Below are 16,896 nucleotides of genomic sequence, written 5' to 3'. Positions count from 1 at the left end.
AAAAAAAAAAAAAAAATTAGAACTCAATAGATGTATTTTGCTTTATGTAAAACCCTATTGAAAACCTAGATTAACATAAAAGATCAATCAGAGTGATTATTTGCTATATCTAGGAAATTGTCAATAGAATGCCTTTAAATGGAAAATATCTATGGCGTGTTTAAAATATTTTTTCAGGCTGGGTGCAGTGCAGTGGCTCATGCCTGTAATCCCAGCACTTTCGGAGGCTGAGGCAGGAAGATCACTTGAGCCCAGGGGTTTCAGACCAGCTTTGGCAACGTGGCAAAACCCTGTCTCTATTAAAAATACAAAAAATTATCCAGGTGTGGTAGTGCACACCTGTAGTCCCACCCACTCGGGACGCTGAGGTGGAAGAATCACCTGAGCCTGGGAAGTCAATTATGCAGGGAGCCATGATCATGCCATTGCACTCCAGTCTGGGCAACAGAAGTGAGACTCTGTCTTTAAAAAAATAAAATAAAATAAAATAAAATAAATATATAAATTTTAAATATATGTATTTAAAACAACTTAATTTGCATATAACTCCAGGTCTATTTCTATTGATTATATTTTAAAAGATTACCTAGCAAGACTGTGAAACAGAGAGCAGTGACTTAATTCCTTTGTGCTTCTTACTAGCTCTCTGATTTTGGACAGTTAGTTAACTTCTCTGAACCTTAGTAATATCTGTGAGAGACAGTTACAATACTGTCTTACAGAATGATTGTAAAGTTCAAATGTAATAAGATCATGTACTCGTATATGAAAGTGCTTGGAGTATATAGTGCAATACAAAGGTACAGTGATGTTATTATTAGATACATAGATATCTCTGCTCTTGTCTTCTTTTTACTGATTTGACTGAGGTGCCATTTATTTATTTATTTGTTTGTTTGTTTATTTTGAGACGAGGTCTCACTTTGTCACCCAGACTGGAGTGCAGTGATGCTATATCAGCTCAGTGCAACCTCCACCTCCCGGGTTCAAGTGATTCTCCTGCCTCAGCCTCCTGAGTAGCTGAGATTACAGGCACATGCCACCACACCCAGCTAATTTTTGTATTTTTAGTAGAGACAGGTTTCATTATGTTGACCAGGCTGGTCTCGAACTCCTCTCCTCAGGCGATCCACCTGCCTCAGCTTCCCAAAGTGCTGGATTACAGGCATGAGCTATTGCGCCCAGCCAGAGGTGCCATTTAGATAAAAAAAGAAGAGCTTGATCACTTGAAGAAAAAAATTCACAGAATAGAGCTAGGCAGTACAAACATTTTCCAGGCAGGAAATTGCCCTTTGCTTTAAGATTACCTTTTAGATAGAAAGTATTCTTTTGACTCTTAGAGATAGGAACGGTAAGCAGGAGTGTTAAGAGTTCGTATGTGAGAAGGAGGCTTCAGATGAACTGCATGGACAACTTGTTGACTGAAACTTTACGTAGAATATTGCATGGATTTGTTTGAACATAGGTACTTTTTGCATTCTCTCTGAGTTTTGGTTTTAACTGCAGTGAAGGCTTGGTCCAGGTGTTTTTGTTTGAAGTACACTGTTAGTTCTAATTCAGCAGGTGAGACATACTGGTAGTTTTAGTCAACTACTTGTTCATTTTTGAAGATAAATTTAACAATTTATTTTAACTTTTTGTTTACATTTTTGATAACAGGTAGTATTTATGAAGATTCATGTGCTAGTCATGGTCCAATGAGTTTGGGAGAATTGGAGTTGGAGCCAAATTCTAACCTTGTTCTTCCCACAACACTTCTGACATTACAAGAAAATGATGTTAATTTACCAGTAGCCGCTGAAGATTTTTCCCAGGTACCAAATTAATAGCACTTATATTTTACTTAAAATGAGAATTGAAACAATATTGCCTTAGCATGGTACCCCATCAAGATCCAAGCCTCTGAAGTCAGATAGCTTCAAATCATGCCTCTTTTATTTCCTAACTCAAGCCTGGATATAAATCTTAGTTCACCTAAGCTGTGCCCTTGAACATATTAGCCCCTTTTAAGCCTTAATTGCCTATCTTTAAATTAAAGAATAAAAGTAACGGCCAGGTGCAATGCCTCACACCTGTAATCCCAGAAACTCTAGGAGGCCGAGACAGCGGATCACTTGAGTCCAGGAGTTTGAGACCAGCCTGGGCAATGTGGCAAAATGCCATCTCTACAAAAAATAAAAAAATTAGCTAGGCTCCTGTAGTTCCAGCTACTTGGGAGGCTGATGTGGGCAGCAGATTGCTTGTGCCCGAGAGGCAGAGGTTGCAGTGAGAGCAGATTACACCACTGTACCGCACTCCAGCTGGGTGACAGAGTGAGACTCTTGTCTCAAAAAAGTGAATAAATAAATAAAACATAAAAATAATATATATAAAAGTAAGGTAGCTATTTAATTTACATCTCTGTATCTGCATACACTACCTAGCTTAGTAATTTGCACATAGTAAGTGCTCGATAAGTGTTTATTACATTGAAATTTGTCAAAAGTGTTTCATAAGAAATGTATTGCGTAAGAAATTTAATACTGAGTGAAGCCAATGGCCCATGCGATCTCATGTACTGAAAAAATAGGTTAATTACTCACCAAGATGTTAATCTAAAAAAGTTCAATATTAAATAGTTTTTTATTTGTGTATTGGCAATTTATTACTCATTTTGAAGTAATTTATGAATAAGTATTCATGGTATTGTGCAGCAGTACATGTGTTAAGGATGAAACCAAAAAATATGTAAGATAAAGATTGTGGAACACATGATTATGTGGGGTTCAGTATTACCAACCTGTGACCAAGCAATGATTAGGAAAAATTAGTTAATAATGAAAAAGTATGTTAATAACTTCAGTATGAAAAAATTTTTTGTGACCATGATTAGGCAAACATTTCTGGGATATGATACCAAAGGTACTATCTATGAATAACAATTTTTTAAATTGATCTTATCAAAAATGAGATCTTCTGTTCTTCAAAACACAGTTAAGAGAATTAAAAGGCAAGCCACTGACTGGGAGAAAATATTTACAAATCTCTTATCTGATCAAAGACTTGTGTTCAGAATATATAAGGAGCTCGCATAACTCAGTATTAAGAAAACAAACAATCTAGTTTAAAATGAACAATAGATTTGGACCAGTACTTTACCCAGATATATGAATGGCAGATAAGCACATAAAAAGATTCTCAGCTGGGCATGGTGGCTCACGCCTGTAAGCTCAACACTTTGGGAGGCCGAGGAAGGTGGATCATGAGGTAAAGAGATCGAGACCATCCTGGCCAACATGGTGAAACCCTGTCTCTACTAAAAATACAAAAATTAGCTGGGTGTGGTGGCTTGTACCTGTAGTCCCAGCTACTTAGGAGGCTGAAGCAGGAGAATCCCTTGAACCCGGGAGGTGGAGGTTGCAGTGAGCCGAGATCGCGCCACTGCACTCCAGTCTGGTGACAGAGCAAGACTCTGTCTCAAAGAAAAAAAAAAAAAAAAGATTCTCAGCAGAGTTAGTCATTAGGAAAATGCAAAATAAAACCACAATGAGCTACCACTACATATCCATTAGAATATCTAAAATCTAAAAGACCGTCACGCCAAGTGTCGGCAAGGATGTGGAGCAACTGAACTCTCATACTTTGCTGATTGGGAATGTAAAACGATCCAACCCCTATGGAAAAGAGCTTGGCCATTTCTTAAAAAATACACACCCACCATATGAACCATGCATTTCACTCCTAGTTTCTCAAGAGAAACTAAAACATATATTTACACAAAGACATGTACATGAATGTTCATACAACTTTATATTTGTAGTAACCAAAAACTAGAAACAACACATTGTCCATCAACTGGTAAATGGACAAATTGTGGTGTATGCTGTACAGTGGAATACTTAGCAATCAAAAGGCATGAACTATGAATACAAACAATAACATGGATGGTTCTTACAAAAGTTATGTTCAGTAAAGAAGCCATACCAAAAACAAACAAAAAAAATCACTCTGATTTTATTTATATAAAATTTTAGAGAATGCAAACTAATTTATAGTAATAGAAAACATTTCAGTTCTTTTTTGGGGACAGTAGGAGGTAGAGGTGGGAAGGGCAAGAGGGAGAAGATAAAAGGGTGTGAGAAAACTTTTGAGATTGATGGATATGTTTATTGTATTATCTTGATTGTGGTGATAGTTTCATGGGTTTATAGGTAGGTCAAAACAGCAAATTGGACACTGTAGATATGTGCAGTTTATTGTCTGTTATGTATATCTCAATAAAACTTTCAAAATAAAAGTTTACTTCCTTTTAATTGATGGCTTGTTTTAGAATAAAACTATAAAGTGTTACCAGAAGAATGGGCCTCAAAAAATTCCTTTGTTAGATTTCTTTAGCTGACAGGGACGTATGGTTAGTAATAATGGCACACATTTATAGTCCTAAATGCTGTTCTAAGTTTTTTACGTATTTTAACTCCTTTAATCCTTATAACAGCCTAATGAGGTAGTTATTATTATCCCTATTTCATGAATGAGGAAATTGAGGTATTAAGCAGTTAAATAACTTGCCCAAGGTCAAAACTAGAAAATGCCTTACCCAGATTTGAACACAGGCAGGTTAGCTCCTGTGTTCATAGCTCTTATTCACTGTGAGTAAGCAAGGAAACCACTAGAAACGTTCAAAGTCTCAGCAGCCAGAGCCAGAGGTAGTCCTAGTACCCATCTTAGAAATACACACCAAGATAATATTTCCTTCGAGGCAGAAACATACATGACTAACAGCTCTAAACTTGAAAGACCAGAGTTAAGACTAGTTGTTATTACTGCAGCTTAGAGCTACTCATTTTTACCCCTAGATAAAGAGGATGCTTGTCAAAGGTGCAGTGATTACATTGTGTCCATGTGGACAGATGTTTCAGATTCTTCTATGGTTGTATTTATTGAAAGGGTTCAGGGATTTCTTTTTAAGTTGCTGTTAAAGCTGTTTTCAGGGGCTCCTGTAATAGCTGTTTTCAGGAGCTCTTTATAATTAAGCTCATAAAACAGGAAAGAGAAGAAAGAAAATCACACAATTTGTGATGTGTGATTATGAAGAGATTTGTGACTAATGTAAATTTCAAATTTGATTATGTTATAGGTAAGGGAGAGAGATGATAGTGCTTATGATGGAGCGTATGTTTCTTGAATGGCAAATGGAACATAACAATACCTACTCACACTTCTGAGAATTAAATGATGTTACTATATATAAAAGCTCTTTGAAAATTGCAGTGCATTATGCAGATTTTCATTTTATGCAAAAAGTGGTTATATGGAAGAGTTTGCTGCCAAATTAAGTTCTTATCCTGTCTAAATCCATTATATATATATAAAGTAGTTTGATTCATAAGTAGCTCTGAATTTTCTAATAAAAATAGAAATGACTTGAATATTTGAAATCTGTATATATGATCCAAATCTTTTTAAGGTTTTTTTTGGCAACATCTTTTCTTTTGTGATATGTACCTCATCACCTATTTATTGGTAGAAGTGCTAATACATAAATGGCAATAAAAAGCAACTAGACAGCAAGCGTATTATTAAAATTTTATAAACACTTGAATAATTTGACTTCTCAGATTTTTTAAGTGACTAAAAAATATTATGACTTCATATCTTAAATTATTTAGTACCAACAAAAGCGAAATCAGGATGTTAAGCAAGTTGAACACAAATCATCACGAAGTTACCTACATGTTACAAATAAATCTGATATTGCACCATCACAGCAACAAGGTAAGACTTGTTTTTATGTAGTAATATAATAGTTTGATACTTGTCTGGATATTGAACAAATATGAGAATTCTTTACTTTTGTATACATCCCACTGCTCTCTAGGTTTTTGTTTTCTTTAGTTTTCTCTCATTTAGTCCATTTAGATGAAGAATCGGTATTGTATTTGACTGTAAATTAGTTTGTTATTTTTACCAGTAAACACTATTTCTAGTGGATTTTAAAAACTCTTAACTGGTGTCTTTCCTTTACCCTTACCTTTTAGTTCTTGTTCAATTGAATACCAAGGTCTTTTTATCTGTACATAGGTCTGTTTGAAATTATAATATGTTAAAGACAGGAATTATGGCTGTTAATATGCTTTGTAAAGCACATTATTTAGTGCATGGTGTTTTTGACCAAGTATAATTTAAAAACAATTGCCTCTCATGTTACATACTATTGATATGAATGACCTTAACTGTTGTTTATCAAACTTGTGTGGTTACCTTTCATTCCAGGATGCAAGCATTTTGATATTGTCTCTATGTTTCCGCAAGGCTGTTGGCCTCGTGCTTTGTTTGCCATCTTGCTTCTTAGTTATTTACATTTTATATAACCTAAAATCTGAAATTTTACAGTAGAAATTAAGATATCTTCTGTTTAAAAACTTTCTGCTACAATCCTGGAAGAAGTATTAGGAATATTTTGAGAAGTGGAATTTTTCTTTTTTGCTTTTATAACTGTGATTTTTATTTAATTTTCAAATAATACTTAATTGAGCAAATGCATATTATTGAATGCCAGTATAATTGCAAATGTAACTATGCATTTGTTGTTTTGGGAAGGAACTAAATGAAGATGTGCTCAAGATAGTAAGATTATGCCACTTAAGGTTTAGGTTTTCAGTCTTCCATTTGTTGTCTATTCCCCTCTTGCTCCAAGTTTTCAGAACTTTGTCCTCCTGACCCTTTTTTTTTTTAACCTCATCGTAGTACGTTAATATTAATGTACTGTGGAAAATTGCCTATAAAACTCTTCTTATGGTGATTTAAAAATTAATCATGATAGTATATCGATATGGAAGGATAAATGTTTCTCAGGTAATGTCAGAATTTACTTCTTGTTCTTCAACTGAGTCTTCATTTATGAACTATCCTTCACAGTCAATGATAGTTTCTTTAATGTTTTTAAAAATCAATCATTTTTGACATTATAAATGAATTTCATTTTCTTGGGGATGTTATATGTAATGAAATAATTATTTTTCTCAGCTGATAGGAAAATACCTCTGGTAAAATGTTAGCTGGTGGAAGGAAGTTTTATGTGGAAAGGGTTTACAACAGTTGGATTTAATACATTTGAAATGTTTTGCGTTGAATTTTACATCTAATACAAAAGTTAGGAGAGCAGACCTCTACCAGCCTTGACTAAGACAAATAAATAGCAGTGGGCTATAAAGAGAGCATTTTAAATACAGGCCAAGTCTTTCACTCTATAATTGATACATATCTTTATACTGAAAATTTCTTGAATGAATATGATTGCCTTGGCAAATATAGTCAGTTATGACATTTTTTCCCATAGATTTTGTGGGTTTTATTTTTTTTTCTCTGATGAAACTCTGAGACATTGCCAGATGTTCCAGAAAATAGAAGTCAGAGTGCCAAAATAATTCTCTGGAGCTCTCAGGACTTTGGGTGACCTTGAAGGAATTCAATCCTCTCATACATAGAAACCTTGAAGATAATGAAGGAAATTCACCTTATCACAAGGGAATTAAAACCACATCTTTTCTAGCAGATAAATGCTTCCAAGAATACTAGAACCCCAAATTTTGGCTATTTCAGGGGGAAGTATCATGTATTTCACTTGAAATGTGTAGTAGTTTAATATATGTCTACAAAGAAAGAAGCAGTAGCAGCCGTTTTAATGATCATCCATTAAAAATTAACTGAAGAATGGTAGGACACAGATTCCAGCACCGTATTGCTAGGAACTTAGTAAAGTGCTTAGTTTTTTTCTCCCTTGACTATTACTTTCAGATTTTAATATAAAAGAGAGGAATTCATTGTTCTGAAAAACGTTATCTTTGAAGCCTTTAAGAGTAAAACCTTTTTATTTGGTATTGAATTTATTGGTTCTATCTTTGACCACATGATACTACTTATCTGATTCTATGTAGTACTGATTAATATATCTAACAGTTTTACAGTGAAAGTGCTTTTTTAAAAAAGTATTTGAATAGTCCTTTCTATTTTTCCCCCTTTCCTGTGCAAGTTAATTTCTACTCATCTTTTGCTATACAAGTTAACTTTCATCAGTACAAATGAGAGGCTAGTTATAAGTCAATTTATTTGTGATGAGCCCAGGAATAATTAAATTCTATAAAGTAATATATTAAAATAGTATACTTTAAAAATTATTTTCCTTCTTTTTTTCTCTTTAAATTTTAAGACCATCATAATAAATTATCATTACAAAGTCAGACATACTATATACTACTACCAGTCAGTGAGGGAAAAAAAAGTCATATGTTTTATGATAAAATGCTGTGATAGATTGGATTGTCAAATTTGCTTGAAAAAAATCACAGCAGTTTTCAGTTTTTCTTATTTGTAGATTACACGTTACTCAGAAAATAAGTATCAAAGTGCTAAAAGTAATAGGTGTAATTGCTGTTATTTGTCAAAATCAGTTTACATTTTTGTGGGAAACACAGAATCACAAATGTTTCTTTCTGGCAATATGTCCTGAGTTAAATTCGAGCCAATTTAGCACCTTTTATACTCATATAACTGTGATGATGACTTTAAATGTGTAAGTAGTAGAAAATTCAAACTTTTATATTCTTAGAAGCTATTTTTGACCACGTGTGCAAATAATTTTTCTTTTTTAATAGAATGGTGCATTTTTTGCCTTTGTATTTGAAATTTAGCTAAATTACAATAGCGATCAGAACTATAGTTGACCTTAGTAATTTCAAAACCATAGTTAAAAGGGTTTTAAGTTGATTTTTAAAAATCTTAAGATATGATAGGGATTTCAAAACTATTTGTGTAGATCTCCGATAGGGAGGGGTTGGGGCACAGACTAATAAATGTGCCAAAAATATGTGAATCCAGGTGTGTAACAAGCATTGTCTGAATAAATGTGTTTTCCACAAATCCATGCTATTGATTAACAAAAAATAAATTCACTTTGAAATGTTGCTGAATTTGGGAGTTTTGTTTCCACCTAGGATGAGGAAATTGGAAAGAGTGTCACTTTCACCCTAACTATAATAAAATGTCAGATAAACTTCAAAATCATTAACATTTCTTGAACCTATCAGAGAGCTTCTGATGCAGAGCAACTAAGTAGCCTAAAGTCCAAGGAAAGACAGACTCCTCCAAAAAGAGATGAGACACAAGCACTGTCTCACTTGTGACAGAGCACAGTCACAGAAAGACACACCAGGCACCAATCAAGCAGATAAGAAGTATTTGGTTAAACTTTTTAGTGGGTTGCTAAAGGCCAAGTATAGAACCACTGGTAGTCACAGATACAAGTGGAGTTCACACCCACTTGTAGGCATCTTCTGCGCAGACCTCTAGAGAAAGATTGTGGGGAAAGGCAGAGAGTCTCCCTCACTGGTGCAGGCCTGAATGAAGGGAGTGACTGTCACTGCCAGAAAGGCAGGTTGCCCACTTTGACCCTTCTCCTTTAAGAACAAAAGCCTTAAGCCACTGAGGAAGGGCCAACACATCTGTTATTTCTAGGGTATAGGTGAAAACCTATTGTGGCTGGGGGAAGGGTACAGGAAAAAAAGAATCCACTCCTGGCAGAGAAGAAGGAAATAGTCTTGTCCCACAATCTTTTATCAGCACTATTAGAAGTTTCTTATTGTTGGGAGAGTGGTTGCAAACTGTCCTGCACAAAATTTGCCAAAGGGACAAGGCAGAATTTAAAATGTCAGTTCCCTCCAAATTGATGTATAGATTCAGTGCAATCTCAAAAACATTCCCCCAGGGATTTTTGGGTAGAAGTTGACAAGCTAAATCTAAAGCTCATAAGAAAATGCAGAGGACCTAGAATAGCCAAAATAACTTTTAAAAAGAGAAATAAAGTTGGAAGATTATACTATGTAACTCTAAGACTTATTATAAAGCTACAGTAATCAAGACAGTGGGGTACTGGCATAAGTATCAATGGGATAGAATAGAGAATTCAAAAAAAAGTCCACACATTTATGATCAGTTGATCAATTGATTTTTACAAATGGGAAAGACAATTCAATGGAGAAAGGATAATCTTTTCAACAAATGGTATTTGGACAGAGCTCATCTATATACAAAAGAATGAACCTCAATCTGCATTTCACAAACATACAAAAATGAACTAAAAACTGGATCATAGATCTAAATGTAAAGCCTAAAACTACAAAACTTCTAGAAGAAAATATAGGAGAAAATTTTTCTTTGTGACCTTTGGTTGGGCAGAGATTTCTAAGATATTGCAGAAACTATTGATAACTGGACTTAATCAAAATAAAAGTTTCTGTTCTTCAAAAGACAGTGTTAAGAGAATGAAAAAGGACAAATCACAGACTGGAAGAAAATATTTGCAAATTTGCTTTCTGATGAAGTAGTTACATCCAGAATATATTTTTAAACCTTACAAAACTCAACACTAGGAAAACAAACAACCCAATTTTTAAAATGGATAAAAGATTTGAACAGATACTTCACCAAAAAAAATATTTGTATGGCAAATAAGCACATGGAAAATTGTTCAACATCGTTAGTAATTGGGAAGATGCAAATTAAAAATTAAATACTGCTGAATACCCATTAGGTTGACTAAAAGCAAAGAAACTGATACTACCATGTGTTGGTGAGGATATAGATCAGTTCTAATTCTGATACATTGCTGGTGGGAATGAAGAATGCAACATGCACCTTGGAAAACTGTTTGACAGTTTCTTATAAAATTAAACATAAATTTACCATATGACTCAGCAGTCCATTGCCTGTGTATTCACTCAAGAGCAATGAAAACTTATTTTCACACAAAACCTGCATTCAAATTTTTTTTTAGCAGTTTCCTTTATAATTACCCCAAACTGGAATCAACCAAAATATCCTTCAACAAGTAAATGGACAATCTGTGTGATACATTCATACAATGGAATAGTACTCAGCAATGAAAAGACATGAACTACTGATACGCACACAACAGCACAGATGAATCTCAATTGCATTAAATGTAGTGAAAGAAGTTAAACTCAAAAGGCTACATACTGTATGATTCCATTTATATGGAAAAGGCAAAATTTGTTGGAAAAGGCAAAACTATAGATATGGAGAACAGGTTGCCTCGAAGAAGAGTTTGACAACAAATGGCAAGAGGGAACTTTTTTCCATTTTGATGGAAATATTATATATCTTGATTGGGGTAGTGTCTATATAACTGAATTTTTCAATGGTCTTACTGGTTATAAATTATACTTCAATAAAATGATGTACGTATTACTGAGTTTATGACACTTCCTTTGCTTATTATAAATTTTCTTAATTAGCTTGTACTAAAAGCTTATCACTTGGGAAGGTATAAAAGGTTTTGTTGTTAAAAGGTGTGTAAATGTGACACTGTATTACATTTATTTACTCTTACATCTTTTTCTTATGTTAACACTTTAGGAGGAGATAGTTTGACATATTTTAATAATACATTATATCTTCAATACATTGTAAATTGGATTTTTAGGTGTTTATTTAAAAATACATTCCATTTAGACTAGAAGTCTGAAACATTTATGTTGTATAATTAATAGTTACTAACTAGAAACAAAGAAAAATTGTATGTGCTAATATATCTACGGTGGAAATACTCTTGTTTAAAATTTTCTTGTTTAGATTTCAGAAAGGGAAGAACTGTCAGCTCAAAAACTTGCGTTTTTCACTGGCACATCCAATATAATGTGTAATCAACCCAGTTTAACTCAGTACATATTAATTGAGGGCCCTTCACACTCTACGCTTCTAAGCTTCAATGCCTTTCTGCATCTTCTTTCCACCCAGAGTTTCCTTCTCTCCCCACTTTTATATGCCTACGAATTACTTATTCTTCACATTCAGTTCCATCATTTTGAGTCCTTACTGAACCTCCAATTGAAAACGTCTTATTCATTTTAACCCACTCTCTTTCCCTAGCTCTTTTCTGCCTTGAACATAATCATAATCTTAACAATAGTTTTTGGCTGGGCACAGTGGCTCACACCTATAATCTCAACACTTTGAGAGACTGAGGCAGGTGGATCACTTGAGGTCAGGAGTTCAAGACCAGCCTGGCCAACATGGCGAAACCCCATCTCTACTAAAAATACAAAAATTAGCAGGACGTGGTGGCACATGCCTGTGGTCCCAGCTACTTGGGAAGCTGAGACATGAGAACTGCTTAAGCCTAGGAGACGGAAGTTGCAGTGAGCTGAGATCACACCACTGCACTCCAGCTTGGATGACAGAGTGAGACGCTGTCTCAAAACCAAAACAAAACAAAAAAACAGGGGAATACATTTACCAGAGATTTGCTAGGTGCATTCTATGTCATTATTTCATTTATTCATCAGAATACCATGCCATGCAGGTAGTTTTGTTTGTTTGTTTTATAGAGGCAGAGTCTCACTGTCACCCAGGCTGGAGTGCAGGGGTATGATCGTAGTTCATTGCATCCTCAACCTCCTGGGCTCAGGCAATCTTCCTGCCTCAACTTCCAAGTAGTTAGGACTACAGGTATGTGCCATCATGCCTGGCTCAGGTAGTTTTATTCCTGTTTTACAAGAGAGAATGATAAGATTCATGAAGGTTGACTAATTTTCCCAAAGCACACAATTTAGAAAATGGAGATCTGGAATTCCAGCCCAGATCGACTCGATTGCAAAGCTGATGCTCCTTTCCTTATGTAATACTATTTATTGAATAGCATTTAACAAATATTTATTGTGTGACTTAACAGCTTGTTGACAAGAGCTGCTTTTATCATCTCTGTATTCCCCAGACTGATTATTTAATATTCCAAAGAAAGTGATCTATGGGATAGTTTTGTGATTTGTTTTTAAGGTATGTTATCTGTTTCTTATTTAAGAGGGCTTGTTTCCCAGTGTAGCACTGTGGTGATTAGTAAATGCTCATGGAATTGAATTTGATGATTACATCATTTGCTATTAACCCCCAACAACATTTAATTCTGTTATTTAGTAATAAGACGGAAGAAGGAAGGGAAGAGAAAAATGAGAATATTTCATTACAATCATTTTTCCATTACTGTCTCTTTTTAATGTAGACAGTCGTGCAGACAGCCACAGTGGACTAATCTAAAGTGATTTTTATTTGCTTTTCCAAAAGATTGATTTCTTTTATAGTATTAACATAAATTTTTATTGTTTGAGGACATAATAGTTGAATAGAGGGTAGGGGCAGCCAAGAATATGCCCAAGGGTGAGGAAAATTAAATCAGCTTAGATATTAGTTCATGGGCAATCTTTTTGAACTTTAGATGAGAGAGAAAAATAGTGTGGACATTCATTCACTCTTTCTTTTTAAATTGAGATATAATTCGCATACTGTAAAATTCTCCCTTTTAAATTCTAGTGGTTTTTAGTATATTCAAAAAGTTGCTGAATTATCATAACTTTCTAATTCCAGAACATTTTCTTCACCCTAAAAAGAAACTCCATATCTATTAGTAATTATTTTCCATTCTGCCCTCCCCAACCCTATCCCTGGCAACCACTAATCTACTTTCTGTCTCTATGGATTTCCCTATGCTGGACATTTCATATAAATGGAATCATACACAAGATGTGGTTTTTCTTTTTGGCTTCTTTCACTTAACATAATGTTTTCTTTTAGTTTTGGGGGGGTTTTGTTGTTGTTGTTGTTGAGACAGAATTTTGTTCTGTTACCCAGGCTGGAGTGCAGTGGTGTGATCATGGCCCACTGCAGCCTCTTACCTCCCGGGCACAAGCAATTTTCCCACCTCAGCCTCCTGAGTAGCTGGGATGGCAGGCGTGTGCCACCATGCCCATCTAATTTTGTTTTCATTTTTTGTAGAGACAAGGCCTCACTCTGTTGTCCAGGCTGGTCTTGAACTCCTGAGTTCAAGCAATCTGCCCACCTCAGCCTCCCGAAGTGCAGGGATTACAAGTGTGAGCCACCACACCTGGCAACATAATGTTTTCAAGGTCCATTCATGTTGTAGCAGATATCATTACTTTATTCCTTTTTATAGCTGAATAATATTCCATTGTGCATTCATTCTTAGGTTAATCTTTTTTAGCATCCCTTTACATAAAGTACCATAGAAAGTGCTGCGGCCCTAGAGAGGTGGATGAAACAAAGCATCTGCTCTCCAGGGATAAAAGGAAGAAAGGCCATTTTATGAAGAGATGAAGACTGAGCGGTTGTGGCTGCCTTGCCGACCTCGAGCAGCAGTCGGCTTCTCTACATAGAACCCGGGAGTAGGAGTCTCAGAATCGAATCTCTTCTGCCTCCCCACTTCTGTGAGATTTTTTTTATCTTCAGCTACATTTTCAGCTTTGTGAGAAGCCTCATCATCTAACACAGTGGCCAGCAACATTACTGACAAGACAGATCCTCACTCCGTGAACTCCCATGTGTTCATTGGGAATCTCAACACTCTTGCGCTCAAGAAATCTGATGTGGAGGCAATCTTTTTGAAGTATGGCAAAATTGTGGGCTGCTCTGTTCATAAGGACTTTGCCTTCGTTCAACGTGTTAATGAAAGAAATGCCAAGGCTGCTGTAGGCGGAGATGTACAGCTCCTCTTTTGACTTGGACCGTGACTTTCAGCGGGATTATGATGATAGGGTGTACAATTACCCAGCCCGTGTTCCTCCTCCTTCTATTGCTCGGACTGTAGTGCCCTCGAAACGTCAGCATGTATCAGGAAACACCTCACGAAGGGGAAAAAGTGGCTGCAATTTTAAGAGACGACAGCGGGGATCTTCCAAGTCTGGAAAGTTGAAAGGAGATGACCTTCAGGCCATTAAGAAGGAATTGACCCAGATAAAACAAAAAGTGGATCCTCTCTTAGAAAACTTGGAAAAAAATTGAAAAGGAACAGAGGAAACAAGCAGTATAGATGAAGAATGATAAATCAGAAGAGGAGCACAGCAGCAGTTCCATGAAGAACGATGAGACTAATGTGAGGATGGAGTCTGAGGTGGGTGCAGATGCCTTTGCTGAGGAGGGGGTCCTACTGGATGATGATGACAATGAAGATTGGGAGATGACCAACTGGAGTTGACCAAGGATAATGAAAAAGAGGCTGAAGGAGAGGGTGACAGAGACAGTGCCAATGGCGAAGATGACCAAGCACATAGTGGGGTTTAGAAATCTTACCCCATTATTTCTTTACGTGGGTGCTTGTCTAAGATCAAATTTTTCACCAGATCCTCTCCCGTAGTATCTTCAGCACATGCTCACTGTTCTCCCAATCCTTGTCCTTCCCATGTTCATTAATTCATATTGCCCTGTGCCTAGTTCCATTTTCACCTCCTTTGATGCTCCTAGTAGTTTTGTTAAGTCTTACCCTGTAAATTTTGCTTTTAATTTTGATACCTCTTTATGACTTAACAATAAAAGGGATATATGGTTTTTATCAGCTGTCTCCAAAATAATCTCTTGTTATGCAGGGAGTACAGTTCTTTTCATTCATACCTAAGTTCAGTAGTTGCTTCCCTAACTGCAAAGGCAATCTCCTTTAGTTGAGTAGCTCCTGAAAGCAGCTTTGAGTTAGAAGTATGTGTATTATACCCCCACATTAGTGTGCTGTGTGAGGCAGTTCAACACAAATGCAACAACGTATTTTTGTGAATGAGAGCTGGCATGTCAAATGCATCCTCTAGAAAAATAATTAGTGTTATAGTCTTAAGATTTGTTTCTAGAGTTGATACTGTGGGTTATTTTTGTGAACACCTTGATGTTTGGGACCTTTTTTTCTCAAAATAAACAAGTCCAAATTAAACCAGGAAAAAAAAAAAAAGAAGAAGAAAGGGGTAGTTGAGAAGGATAATTTCTTTAAAACACTGCACCTCAGAAATAATTTGTTAGAATACTATTAAATATGAAAAGACAAACATCTTTCTATAATTATACTGTCAACTTGTCACTTTTTTCTTATGGTGTTGAAAAATAAACGTGGCAACAAGTGTGTTAGGTCAACTTGCAGATTGTTTTTATGTATATACATTTCTTACATTTTATGTGAGGATGTTTGGATGAGAGAGGCATAATCCATATGAGAAAAAATATTTCCCTGGTGTAATAATGGATTTTTAAACATAGGTGATTATTTTAACTGTTCCAGTGTGAAAGGATTTGTACTTTTGATTTAAGAGATAGAATATATATATGCATATCTCTCTATATATAATGTCTATATCTATGTCATATATATATATATATATAAAAAATCAGACAAATGTGTGTAACTAAGGATGACCCCTCACAATGAGCAAAATGCATAAAGGATTGACGTGGAAAATCTGTTAAATAAGACATTGAATATTATGCAAGGATTTCTATAACATTTTTACTTATTGGTACTAAAAGTAATTTCCTTTTCAATATAGAAGCATTTTAATTGTGGAAATTATTTAATTTCCTTTTTGTGGAATCAATTATACACCGTATATGGAGAGCTTGGGTTTTTCTCGTCTTTTTGACATTAAACACATCTCACCAAAACCATACACAAGGGTTGTTTTGAAGACTTGCCAACATTCCAAAAACCTCTTCAACCCTTTCATTGTTCTTTACCAGATTTCCTGAAACTTGACTTTAAAGTTTTTATTACAATTTTTAAAATAGAAATCAAATTGATATAAAATATAATTTAAACTGTTAGATCAATCAGTAACCTTTTTATTCAACAGCTATTACAAATAATTTAACCTTATAATCACAGAAGTAAATATAGAGTTGATAAAAATCTTTACCTTTTGATATTAATGAGGTAAATACTTAAGACTTGGGAGCAGGGGAACCATCTCCAGTTCAACAGAACCAAAGGTTGCGATCACAATTAGGAGTAGCATCTGATCTTACTTCTAGTTGAACATTATTATTGTTGTTGTTGTTATTATTATTATTATTATTATT

At 35.1% G+C, this 16,896-nt stretch overlaps 1 protein-coding gene and 1 pseudogene across 4 annotated transcripts in view; both read left to right on the top strand.

Annotated features, from left to right (window-relative positions):
• Nucleotides 1–16,896, top strand: part of KIAA0586 (KIAA0586 ortholog) — a 149,926-nt gene that overhangs the window by 103,343 nt on the left and 29,687 nt on the right. For all 4 annotated transcript variants that reach the window (XM_011989578.1, XM_011989577.1, XM_011989576.1 and 1 more), the window contains 2 exons: nt 1,660–1,814; nt 5,649–5,754. In XM_011989578.1, coding sequence (XP_011844968.1) covers nt 1,660–1,814; nt 5,649–5,754 — 261 coding nt within the window. The remainder of the gene's footprint in view (nt 1–1,659; nt 1,815–5,648; nt 5,755–16,896) is intronic.
• On the top strand, nt 14,160–15,126 carry LOC105546412 (annotated as a pseudogene).

The sequence above is a fragment of the Mandrillus leucophaeus genome, unplaced genomic scaffold, assembly GCF_000951045.1.
Source record: "Mandrillus leucophaeus isolate KB7577 unplaced genomic scaffold, Mleu.le_1.0 Scaffold359, whole genome shotgun sequence".
NCBI classification, from domain to species: domain Eukaryota; kingdom Metazoa; phylum Chordata; class Mammalia; order Primates; family Cercopithecidae; genus Mandrillus; species Mandrillus leucophaeus.
The sequence above is the reverse complement of the archived record's forward strand: the minus strand, read 5'-3'. Positions and strand labels throughout refer to the sequence as shown.